The sequence below is a fragment of the Thermobia domestica genome, chromosome 3, assembly GCF_964235325.1.
Source record: "Thermobia domestica chromosome 3, izTheDome1.hap1.1, whole genome shotgun sequence".
NCBI lineage: Eukaryota > Metazoa > Arthropoda > Insecta > Zygentoma > Lepismatidae > Thermobia > Thermobia domestica.
This window is the reverse complement of record NC_137456.1, coordinates 127,923,966-127,936,360: the sequence shown is the minus strand read 5'-3', so window position 1 is coordinate 127,936,360 and position 12,395 is coordinate 127,923,966. Positions and strand designations below refer to the sequence as shown.

Below are 12,395 nucleotides of genomic sequence, written 5' to 3'. Positions count from 1 at the left end.
GGATATAGATAAGCTAGTTTCCATTAGGTTAGGGCGAAAACCAACTCTTGAGTACAATCTGGAAAGTGAATTGGTGAAGTATTGTGTAGATATGGAATCTGTGCTTTTCGGTTTAACGGCCAACGATATCAAACTTTTAGCTTTTCAACTCGCTGAAATAAATTCCGCATCCATTTCCGAAGAACGATTAGTCAGCTGGTGTTAAATGGTTTCGTGGCTTTATGACTCGCAATCCAAAGCTCACTCTAGGAAAACATCAACCGACAAGTCTTGCTAGACTTAAGGGGTTCACTAAAGAAAAGGTTAATGCATTTTTTGATATATACGAACCACTGGTTGACATTGTGCATCGTGACCCAACAAAAATTTACAACGTTGACGAAACAGGCCTTACCATCGTCCAGCACAAAACAACAAAGGTGATTGCTCTTAAAGGGAAAAGGCAAGTTGGTTCAGTTTCGTCCGCGGAACGTGGTTCCCTAGCCACAGTGGTTTCATGCATGAGTGTGTCAGGGCATTTTGTACCACCCCTTATTGTATATCCCAGAAAGAATATGAAGCAGGAACTTCTGGATGGTGCCCCTTATGGCACCATCGCTCATTGCCACAGCTCAGGCTGGATACAAATTGATAGTTTCCTTAAATGGTTCCAGAAGCAGTTCTTAACGAACGTCAGACCCTCCAAAGATAATCCAGTTATTCTTATTCTGGATGGCCATTACTCACATACGCGCAATGTTAGGTTGCTTCAATTGGCACGCGAGAATGGTGTTCACATTTGTTCTTTGCCACCACACACGACACAGAAATTGCAACCTCTCGACAGAGCTTTTATGCAACCACTGAAGACATATTATGTACAAGCAATAGAGACATGGCTCAAACATAACAAACACAGAGCAGTTACCCACTACGAAGTTGCAGCATTGTTTGGAGATGCTTACAAAAAGGCTGTCACAATTGAAGTAGCTGCCAATGGATATCGAGTGACTGGTCTGTATCCCTGCGATCGCAATATATTTCCTGAGCATGAATACATTGCTGAAACAAATGAAGAAATCAGCAAGGAAGCAGCAAACGGAGGGACTGTGGCTTCCACACACGTGAGAACACTTAGGCCTACGTCACCAACAGAAGACCCCAAGACATCTATAGCATTAGGCCTGCATGAGTCACCTGCTGCTCACTCTTCAACGACTTTTGAAGGCAGTTATTTAGGAAACACCGATACGTTCAACCAGTCTTCGCATTCTTCAAATGGATGCACCTCCAGTGCATCGTCGCTCGTCTTACCATTGGGTGTAACTCCAGTGCCTCATCATGTGCCTCATCCTGGCATGTCTAGAGGAAGATGAGGTGGTTCTGCTACTCTTCTAACAAGCTCACCATATAAAAATAAACTCACTGAAGATTTGCAACGCGCATCTCAAAAAGGAACAGTCAAACAAAATGAAAAGAAAGCAGCAAAGCGAATTGGAAAGGACACACGTTCGTACAGAGAATAAACAAACGTTAAAGAAGGGGAAGAAAAGAACACGGGAGAGAAGCCCTTTCATAACCAGTGATGTAGATTTGGATATGTCTTTTCATTTAGTGTCAACTGATGAAGACTGTGAATGTCCTTATTGTAACGGAACATTTTCACGTGACAAAGGAGACGAAAAATGGATCCGTTGTATTCAGTGTAGCTCTTGGTGGCATTAGCTATGCACGATTACTGACGACTACAAGAAGTTTGTGTGTGATTTGTGTTTGGAACATTAGAATAATCACTTTCACATTGAATTTGGCGTGAACACTGAACCGCATTGGCGGCATTGTTGTTTTTATTTCGCCTCTTCTTTAACTACATCTTTTCTAATGTTTTCTCAAAGCATCCATTCCATATTTCATTGAATATTTCTAGCTTTGTAGGCCTATGCAATTTCGATGTTTCATTTGCAATTTGTAGCACACATGTAGGCTATTTTGCAATGTCCATGTTCCATTTCTGGATAATTTGTACAATAATGTGTTGTATGCTTTAGAATGTAGACCAAACATGTTTTTTTTTTTCTATTTTAGCATGGAAGAGGCCTTAATAGTTGTAGCATATTAACATGTAAGAGGCCTCTGTTTAATTACATGCCTCATTATAACTGCTTGTTCTTGTTTTCGGCAACAAAGTCTTGCACATTATGCCCTTACAGAATGTGTTCTTAATATCACACCGGGGTACGATATTATGCACACTTGTTTTCAACTCGGAAAATCGTAGACTTTTGTTTAAAACGTTATGTACAAGTATGTAATGTATTGAAATCCATTCTAGGCATCACACGAGTTGGCAAACACTCCATCCTTTGCCTTGTCCTTGTTCTGTTTTCATTTTGAACTATTTCTGCTTCGCTACGTATGAAAAATAAAATGGGTGCGATATTCGGCACCTCTCCCCTATCTAATGTATAGATTAAAATTGTGCGTAAGTTTAAAAGTACTTAAAACTGTTTATTATGCGCAAATTCAGTCATTTAAGTTATGGCACGATACTTTGGGGTAATCAGTCCTCCATCAAAAGCCTATTGAAAATACTAACGATATGTGTAAGATTGATGCTCGGTCTCCCTAGTCGTGCACATTGTAGGCCAAGCTTCGTTAAATTAGGAATTATGACAGTACCTGCAATTGTCATATACCAATGTTTGCTTTACATCAAGGAAAACAATCATATTTACAATGAATTAGGGTACTCTCATACTTATGAAACTAGAAACATGAACCGTTTAGTATTATTTAGATGTGAATATAGTAAGACACAAAAGACCGTTTACATATGTCAGCTAAATTTTATAATTTTCTTCCTATATTTTTAAGAGAACTTCCATTTCTGGCTTTTAAAATGCAAGTACAGAAATTACTTATTAATAATTGTATATATAGTGTTGAAGAATTCTTTTAACTCAAAATTGATAGTTAAAACATTTGCGTCTGTTGTGCAGTGATCTTTGTTCATATTATGGTATATTATATAAGTAACCCTAAAATTTGCAACTTCTATTTATTTCTGACGATTGTAATACATCTGATGTTCTCAGATGTTTCTTGCAATAAAATTTCTTCCACCTTATGCAAAGTCGTTTTGAAGAATGATGAGCGTCATACTAAAAGCCTGAATACTGCGGGAAATATGTTAGTCGAACCCTTTAGTATGATACTAATCACACCAGAACGTCTCTGCATAAGGCCCATTACTATTATTATCATAAACTACGATTTGATACGTACATTTCTCGACCATCTAAAACAATACTCCAAATTATTGTGTGTGATTGACATGACTATGTGATGAATGACATGCTTTCTTCCGAGTGTATTTTAGTATTTAAAGTCTAGTCAATTTCTTATTTCCTTTGCGTTCTCTTTGCACCGAAATACCCATGAATACAAATTTATGGAGCTCGTTCTAAATTATTTGTAAATTCTGATAATTTTTAATTTTGGTTCCTGGTACCACTGTGTGTGTATATCGAACTTTGAAACAGGTTAAAGGTAACTTTTATTTTGTTATATTTTTAAGAAATTATGCACTACGAAGACAGGTGGATGGACTAATTATGTAATTCCGTGAACATTTTCTACGCACAGGCTTATAATAATCCGCCAAATTCTACTGTATTTTTTTTTTCTGGAATTGATTCTCTAACAATTTCTGCACCCTTTATTTTTCTGGGACTGCCCGGACGACTATGTGTAGTATCATTTTTGTGCAGACTGACGTGTCATAAAAGGAGATTATTTATGGTAAAAACACAGAAGCTGTGCTTTTCTTCAAACAATTCCCTGAAACTGGCATGCCCAAATATGTAGAGATTGATCATATCCGTATAAATTATACGCACATGCGCATATGTGTGTACATGTTTTATAAAAACTATCCGTGCAGGTTTCCTTTTGGCACAACACTCACTAATTTCCTTTATATTGTTCTACAACAGATTTGCGCTGGGTGACGTGCCCCGTTTACCATAGATAAAATTCAGCGAGAGTACCAGAAGTAATTTTTGAAAAATTACGATTCGTTTTAGGTTTAAATATGGTGTCTGAAATAAAAGCAACAGTGCTAAAAGCAAATCAACCTGTGCTAGGTGGCCACTAAAAAGCACAAATGCTATGTAACCGAGTCAGAATAGTGCGAAGCTAATAGGGGTGCGTCATAAGGGAGCCAGCGCGTCAGTGACTTTGTGTATACGCTAAAGCGAGGGTAGTGAAAACAAGTGCGTTTTGACAATGATACGAGTTTCTGAAGCACTTTATTTGGTTTTTATTAGCAATAATCCACTTGTAAACAAAATACAGCTTCTGTACACTGTGAAGAAATATACCGCCGATGGAAAATATTATTTAATACAATCATGCTTCATATGAATTCGCTTCCGTAGTAAAGTACTTGTAACCCTACATTTGTAAACCTAAAATGCAGCTATATTGCTTTTGTATTTATTTCTGTTGCCTGCAGAAATGTATATGTATATTGTATTATTGTCCAATATTAGTACCGTACTTTTATATTGTTAAGTGTTGCGAACTATGCACTACTATTGACATAACGAAAACAATAAATCCTTGTATTCTGACTGGGATGGAGGATATAGCTTCGAAACTGCTACTAAGAATTCGTAAACGATTAAAAAATAATAATAAGATATTGTCTCAAATATCTGCATTTACTGCCTTAGAAAGGGAATAGTTCCATTAATACGTGCAGATTCACTTTAGGAGGGTTGAGTATAAATAAAGCGTATGAACTTATGGCATAAAAACTGGGATGGCATTTAGTATCTCCCCCAACTCGTTTCATGATTCCAGATCCGAGTACCTTGTTTTTGTCTAAATTGTGATAAAAGGTAGAAGTACAAGGGCCCTGGGGGCTTCTAACAACCTTCGCTAGCTGTCCCTAACTCATCTATATTTTGTAAAGTAAGTAACACACTGTAAATCTTACATGTGCAAGATTGGGGGAGATACTAAATATCAGCCAAATGCTGCACTACATAAGACACGAATTAACTTGAAAACATAATCCAACTTGTGCTATGTACATTTCTTTTTTTCCCTCCATTATTGCTGGATAGACGTCCTAGGTTGGTTACTAAGAGAATGAGTTTGAAACATTAATACATTAGCTCTAATATCTGTTTGCCTAATATATAATTAATACGCGAATTCATATACTACACAATTTTACTTCGTTTTTCTCAATAATTATTTACCTCACAGTGATGACGCGTATTACGTCTTTTGCTGACATTTCGTCTGATTCTGTTTATTTATTTTATTATTACTATTTCGGGCTCGCCGTCTACGGTAGTTAACTTCCCAAAAAATTACACTAAACTTTGCTTGGTGCTTGCTACAAACAAGCATTGTATGTATTTTAGGTCAGGGTAAGGCGAATTGCTGGCCCCACACGGAATCAAAAACTAATATTCATTCAAAAACGCACCAATCTTTGCTAGATGACCGCTACAAGCAAGAGTTGTATCTGTAAGAGTTCCAATGGCGCTTGTAATGATCTCACGATAGTAACCTTATTCTTGTAAACATAAAATACAGGCTCCATACACTGTGCAGAAAGACTCCATTGCTGGAAATTAATATCTTAGACAGCCCTGTTTTATGTGCGCTCTAGTGGTGACACAGTAGCTCAGTGGTTGAATGCTTACATGCGTTGGGTCTCCTGGGCGTGTAAATTTGTGATGGACAACATCGTGTCCGTGGGTTTTCTCGTATTGCTCCCATCTGTTCCCACATTCTCATTCCACCAGTTCTTAGTTAGTCATTCGCTTGCTATAATTATTCTCCCTTAGCCTAACAACATAATAATGGGACATTAAACTGAAAGATTTCATTTCATTTAACTGTAAAATTTACATTTATTGACGGATTAGTGTAAATCTGCAGGCATAGTCTATAGTAAATTTCATAGGTGTCCAAACTCGCGAGCCCGACGCTCGTGAGCTAGGCACTCGCGCTCAACCGGGCTCGGGCTCAATAAATGAGTGCGAGCCCAAGCCCCAATGAACTAAGTGAGCGCGAGCCCAGTTCAGAGAAGTGAGCGCGAGCCCAGTTGAGGGAAGTGATCGCGAGCCCAATTAAGAGAAATGAGCGCTAGCTCAGTTGGGAGAAATGATCGCGAGCTCAAGTGAGCGCGAGCCCGAGTAAATGCAAGCTCAGTTGAGAGAAGTGAACGTGAGCCCCAGCGAGCGCGAGTTAAATTGAGTGCGAGCCCGCGCTCACTTCACACTCACGAGCACTAATTTGCTTTAGAGTCAAAAAAATAGGAAACTCATTCCATGTGCAGAATTGTAAGGGACGAATGAAACAACTTCTACAAAAAGAAAAAGCACATTCTTGATGTCTGTCATTTTATTGTCCAGAGGACTTCAAACACCTTTCGATAGAAAACCGACTTTTTCATGGTTATTATGAGAGGATGGTATTTGTTTGAGGCAGGTATATGTTTTTGTTGTTTTAGTAACAACTTCCATGACCCAAGCTATTTTTTTTTCTTTCTTTCTTTTTCTTTTCTTTTCTTTTCTTTTTTTTTTTTTTTTTTTTTTGTGAGATCATAGAGTAAGGAAACTACTTGACCTTGCGAAGTAGTAAATTTTAGCAACTAATGAAGCTAGGCGTTCATAGAAAAGTCGAGCGAAATAATTATATATTATTTAATTGTATCTTCTTTAAGTCCCAATAAACAAGAGTAGCTCTTAAGAATGTTGATAACTTGCACCATAATGGTTATTCAGCCCATTAATTTATATGAGGAAACATTGTTTTAATTTTTTTGAAATAAAAGAGTTTTAGCCTGTTAATTTTACTGACTACTTCTTCTTGAGATCTTTAAATGTATTCTATTCAAAATGTAACTACTGTATTATATAATTTTAATATATACCGGTATAAATAAAAGCTAAAACAATATTACATTGAATATTTTTAAAGCAAGGAACTCTTAAATAGGCCAGAAGAAGAAATTAGTAAAATTGAATGATTAAAATCTCGTCTATTTAAAAGAAAAATACTTCCTTATATAAGTCAGTGGGCTATTTAAGAAAAGAAAGATAGCAATTCAACATCGAAACAAAATAAGACACACGCACACCTTCTTTCATTAAAGTCTTTTTTCGAAAGCTAACCTGAAACGATGGCGTGTCGTTTGTTACAACCAGAGTTAAAAGTGAGGGAAAACACGAAAACACAAAAATATCTATGGCATCCCTCCACTTCCTAAAAAATATAGTGGGCGAAGATAGGCACAGGAGACGGCATGACGTCATGCGTTCCCCAACCTTTTCAGATCCATTTTTACCCCTGGTTACAACCCGATTTGATGTTGTTTGACACAATATTTTCATTGCGGATTTATCAAATCTTATTACCGTGAAGATTAGCACATACCTGACGAAATAGCTAAGGGTTGCCAGCACTTATTCATATTGATTCACTGTGAATAAGTGGTACGTATTATGCTGCTAAGACGGCACTGGATAGTAGATTACACTCTAGCGCGGGACCCGACTGGGAGCAATCGGTCCAATCCGCTGAAGTCCGAGCCTGATTGTTGTATACGACAATTAATATAGTAGGAAAGTTTTCTTCTTTTAGTTTGAAGCAACAAAAAGTCTTTTAATTTTTATCCGTGTTACTTCTCTTACAAGCCCCCTCCGATTGAAAGTACATTTTAAAACAAAAAGAAAATATTTTTTCTACATTTCCTTCTCTCTATATATAAAAGTTATTGCTCTGGAGGTATACACTACCAAAATTTCTCAAAAATTGCTAATTTTTAATGCTTTGACAGGGTGTCTATCGGTCACGAAATTTAGCTTTTAGGTCACGATTTTTTTTTAACTGTACAAATGTAAGTACAGATTGGAAAATTTTGTTCTATAAAACGTCAAAATTCCTCACCAAAAATGTCTATTGTCGGGTTTAGACGCTACCAAATCATAAGCAAAGTACTGTTCTATCTCATGGATGAAAATTCGGCCTAATTCGCACCCAAATTCACTCTTCAAAATGTTAGAAAATTTTATAATTTGGTAAAGAAAAGGTCACGAAATTTCATTTTGGAATTTTAGTAAACACCCTGTTTGATTAGTATGTCCCTTAGGATAGGCCGGAACTCCTGCAAGTATTATTGGAGCCTATGAGACCATTGATATTGCAATACCCTCTGAAGTACTATTATTTCGTTGTGTTACATTCAAACCGATATAAAGGGGTCAGAAAAAGTTCCTTTTTCCTTTTGGTTTGCTTTTAGCTTCCGCTGAGGTAGCTGTTTTTACTATAAAATGGTTTTAACCAACACTTATAGTCACTGATATCAGATCCTGTTACTTCCTTTACCGAACGTTTAGCAGACTTTCGGGAAACGTTTAGCCCGTGTTATTATAAGTTCTGTAATTTCACGAATGTTGAATACCTGTAATGTCTCCTTAAATTTCTACTTCTAATTTTACTTCTAAAGCTGTCTTCTCACAAAAATATAAATAAATAAAAATTAAAACCTAAGAATCTGTGTGTTAGTTAAGAGATATCTATGCGTAATGTGGGTGGCGGACATAAGCTCACCGATAGCAAACATAAGCTCCCTTGAGGGACTTGTAATAAAATTCACCGAATATTGAAATTCAGGTGTTAGTTACTTCCTAAGCAGAAAATGGAGCTACTATCTTATATGACTTATCTATCAGGTATAAAAAAAATATAAGGACGTTGCGGAGTTGCGTTGTATTAAACGTGGGCAGACCTTGAGGAACTTGTAATAAAATGCCCTGGATATTAAAATCTAGCTTTTGACTGTAATTACAAATAGGCCAAATAACTCGGTAGAAAGTAGAGCTACTAATGCCGTATAGCAGTTATCAGATAAACTAACTAACTAACTCACTCTATGGCCTATGGAACCCGGAGGTTCAATACCGCGTTCACAAAAGCTCTCCACTGACTTCTATCCTTAACCAACTGGATCCAATTTCTACTTTGTATTCCTATTTCTGCTAGATCCATCTTAATATTGTCCTCTCATCTACGCCTAGGTCTTCTTAATGATCGTTTTCCGATTGGTCTTTCAGTTAAGACTTTAAAAGCGTTCCTACTTTCTTCCGTCCTGGCTACATGATCTGCCCACCTGAGCCTCCTAGACTTGGTGACTCTAACAATGTTTGGTAAACCGTATAACTTATGTAATTCCTCATTATGAAGTTTCTGCCATTCCCTATTCCCATTCCTCTCGGATCCGAATATTCGTCTCAGTATCTTGTTCTCAAATACTTTCAGTCTGTGTTCTTCCCTTGGAGTAAGTGACCATGTTTCGCAACCATACAGAACAACAGGCATGATTATCGTTTTATATATTTTAAGCTTCAAATTCCTCGACACAATTCGCGACGACGAGAGAATTTGAACTGAATAATAACACGAATTCCCTGCTTTTAGTCGACGTTTAATTTCTTCCTGAATATGGTTTTCGTCTGTTAATATTGATTCTAGATATTTAAAAGTATCAAAAGTATTATTCGATATTTTAACGCATCCATAATTTGCCGTATTACTTTCCCGACGAACTTCCATGTATTTCTGTGCGCTTACTTCTAAACCCATATCCCTGCAAACGTTTAATAAGACTTCTGCATTTCTTTCTATTGTCCTATCATCCCGTATTAAATTTACATCATCAGCATACGCTAAACCTAGTGAATACCATTCAACTCTAGGCCGTGGTTGCTATCTTTATTATTATTATTATAGCGTATTCCAGGACAAAGTTGAATAATAATGGCGACAACGCATATTCTTGTGCCATTCTCGACGTGAAAGCTCGTGGACAAAAATTTTTCTACCCGGATTTTACTTTGGGATTCATTTAAACATATCTTAATTAATCTAATTAGCTTTTTCTAATGTAATCAGAATTAAAAGGCATGTCAAATAAAACTAGATTTTGGTTTAATGAGACCAATATGTAAGAATGTATTCATAGAAACTGGTTCAATGTATGGCAGAATTTTCAATTGTTTATAAAACTCGTTAAGGTCAAAAGTGGAAGTTCTTCTATTTAGGGCAAATAGTAATGCATGGCACTGATCAACAGTGAAAAAAAATCAAATTTTTGCGGTTGGCATTTTAGCGAAGAAAGAAAGAGAATTGATTTTTTGAAAAGAGAAAAAGCCAGACACGAGAACTTGAACTCGCATTTCCAAACCGAGGATATAATTTATTAAATTGATAAATTATTATCTTTTAAATAAAGCCAAAAGCAATAAAATATTTTGAATCATTCCAGAGATAAGGCATTTTCATATTTTGCATAAATTTGCACATAAGAAATGGCACCATATTGGCCCAGGGCCGTCCTGCCCCCTTCCCCCAGGGAAGCGCCTGGCCGTTGAGGGGAGCCACTTTAGGACAAAATTTTCTTACTCTATATACGATACGAACATGAAATTATAAATGAAGCATCAAACAGGTTGACTACATTACATAAACAAAACCACACAAAAGGTAAATAAAACAAAAATGAAACGTGCGCCCATTTCAGTAAAAAATGTCTACTATTAGGGGCCCTAAAGATAATATTTATTCGTAAGACTTTGAGATTTGTCAATATCGTCCCCTTAATTAGTTTGTCATGTATGGAACGGGCCCACCGTCGTAACTAACGGCCCTGCAGACCTTGCCGTGCGGGAGGGCCTACAGGTCTCTGGGGCCCTTAAAGAGTAAGAGAAAGATTGAAACAGGGGACCCAAGAATGAGAAAAACAACTTTTTCTAAGGAGCCCAAATACGCATATTAATGCTTACACCTCCGGAAAAATTTTAGTTACGGCGCTGTATTGGCCGCTTGTATCTCAGGCCGGGAATTTTGTTTTGGACAAAGCAAAAAATACGGGTTTCTTAGTTTGTCCTGAATTTTAACATATGTCAAATTCAATAACATCTGAGACCATCACGGTAATATTTTTTGCTTTGCTTGCCTAAATTGACCTGGACTATGCCTGCACAAATTTCTAGTTACAAAATACGAAACAGAGGTACATTCAACATTTATTATAAGGTCTGTTTTCGAAGATGTAATAATGCAGGGGAGTAATGGCAAGATCGAGATTTTCGTAGAGATTAAGTTAACGGACAAAACCAGATATAACTATGTAAAAGTATTTTTTCTCTAGTAATCCCTACTCTTTTGAAAAGTAGAGGCCGCGGTGTCTTAGTGGTAAATTATTCACCTTTGGTGCGTGGTTTCCCTGGTTCGGTCCCACCTAGCGCCAAGTGGACTTCGTGGTGGACAAATACCGTGTGAATGGGTTTTCTCGGGGTTCTCCCGTTTCCTACCACTTTATTCATTTCTCATGATCACCGTCTCCTTTAGCCTAGCCGGCATAACTGTGGGACGTAAATGTCAAAAGATTTCATCTCCTTTGAAAAGGATTTACAGTGGACTACCTGATGGTTTCACGTACTAAATCTGGCCTGTGGATGGGGCTAAATCTCCATAAAACCGATTTTTCATTGCAACCTTGGCAACAACAGCCGTGTGAATTGGAGGATTGTAATGCTGTCTGCAAACTGAACGCACAACAAGTCTTTCAAATGACTGTCTCCGAGCTCCAACGAACTGATGCAACTAGACAGTTGAAACTAAATATTATTTCTTCCATGGATGGCAGTGTATGGCATGAAACATTTATTACCAGTACCACAATATCATTTCAAGTGTGGGGTCGAAACTTTTGAAAATACTCTCGTAATAATAAACAAAACTGGAATCCTCTGCGAAGAAGAAGAATAGAAAGAAGCAAGAATTCAAAAAATTGATAAATATGAGAGACGGAATACCAAATATGAGAGGATTTCTAAAAATACATAAAAAGGAAATTAAACCACTGATGACTGTAGGAATAATATTTTTGAACTGATAGAAGAGATAAAGAGTATTGCAGAAGAAATAAGAACAAAAAGTAGAAGAGTGAAAATCACAATAGGGTAAAGCAGATAAGAGACAGGAATGAAAACATGATTTTGTTCACTGTAGATGTGAAGGCGATGTTCTCAGGCAACAGAAAAAGAAATGAAAGATAAGAGTATGAGAAAGTGATAAAAGCCATTAAGTTGATTTGGGAAATTAATGTGTATACCATAGACGAAAAGGTGATGATAATAAAAGAAGCACTAAGCATAGGGTCGAGATTGAGTCTGGTACTCGTAGAAATCGTAATGAACATGTGGGAATATACAGTGAAAAAAGAAAGAGGGCAGATTCTTGTGATTTTTTGTAGATCTGTAAATTATTACTGGGAATATGGAAAGGGACTAAGAAACAATTGAAGAAATTTAAGAGAATTGAAGCAG

The 12,395-nt window shown here is 36.9% G+C and overlaps 2 protein-coding genes across 3 annotated transcripts in view; both read left to right on the top strand.

Moving 5' to 3' along the window:
- The first annotated feature begins 221 nt into the window (after window positions 1–221).
- On the top strand, window positions 222–1,355 carry LOC145681945 (uncharacterized). The gene has a single exon (XM_081753545.1). The coding sequence runs from the start codon at window positions 222–224 to the stop codon at window positions 1,353–1,355; it is 1,134 nt and encodes a 377-aa protein (XP_081609671.1).
- A 2,031-nt stretch (window positions 1,356–3,386) lies between these two features.
- Tmlh (Trimethyllysine hydroxylase) overlaps window positions 3,387–12,395 on the top strand; it is a 74,071-nt gene continuing 65,062 nt past the window's right edge. Inside the window, exon 1 of one of the 2 annotated variants that reach the window (XM_081751667.1) lies at window positions 3,387–3,528. Coding sequence is in view for 1 of the 2 variants with exons in the window: in XM_081751666.1 (XP_081607792.1) it covers window positions 3,778–3,780 (3 nt within the window). In the remaining variant the exon portion in view is untranslated. Of the gene's footprint in view, window positions 3,529–3,689; window positions 3,781–12,395 lie in introns of those variants that run through there. The other variant, XM_081751666.1, reaches the window with a different exon arrangement.

What these genes read in the sequence shown, in the direction of transcription:
- LOC145681945 (XM_081753545.1), top strand. Translation starts at nt 222, where the DNA reads ATGACTCGCAATCCAAAGCTCACTCTAGGAAAACATCAACCGACAAGT.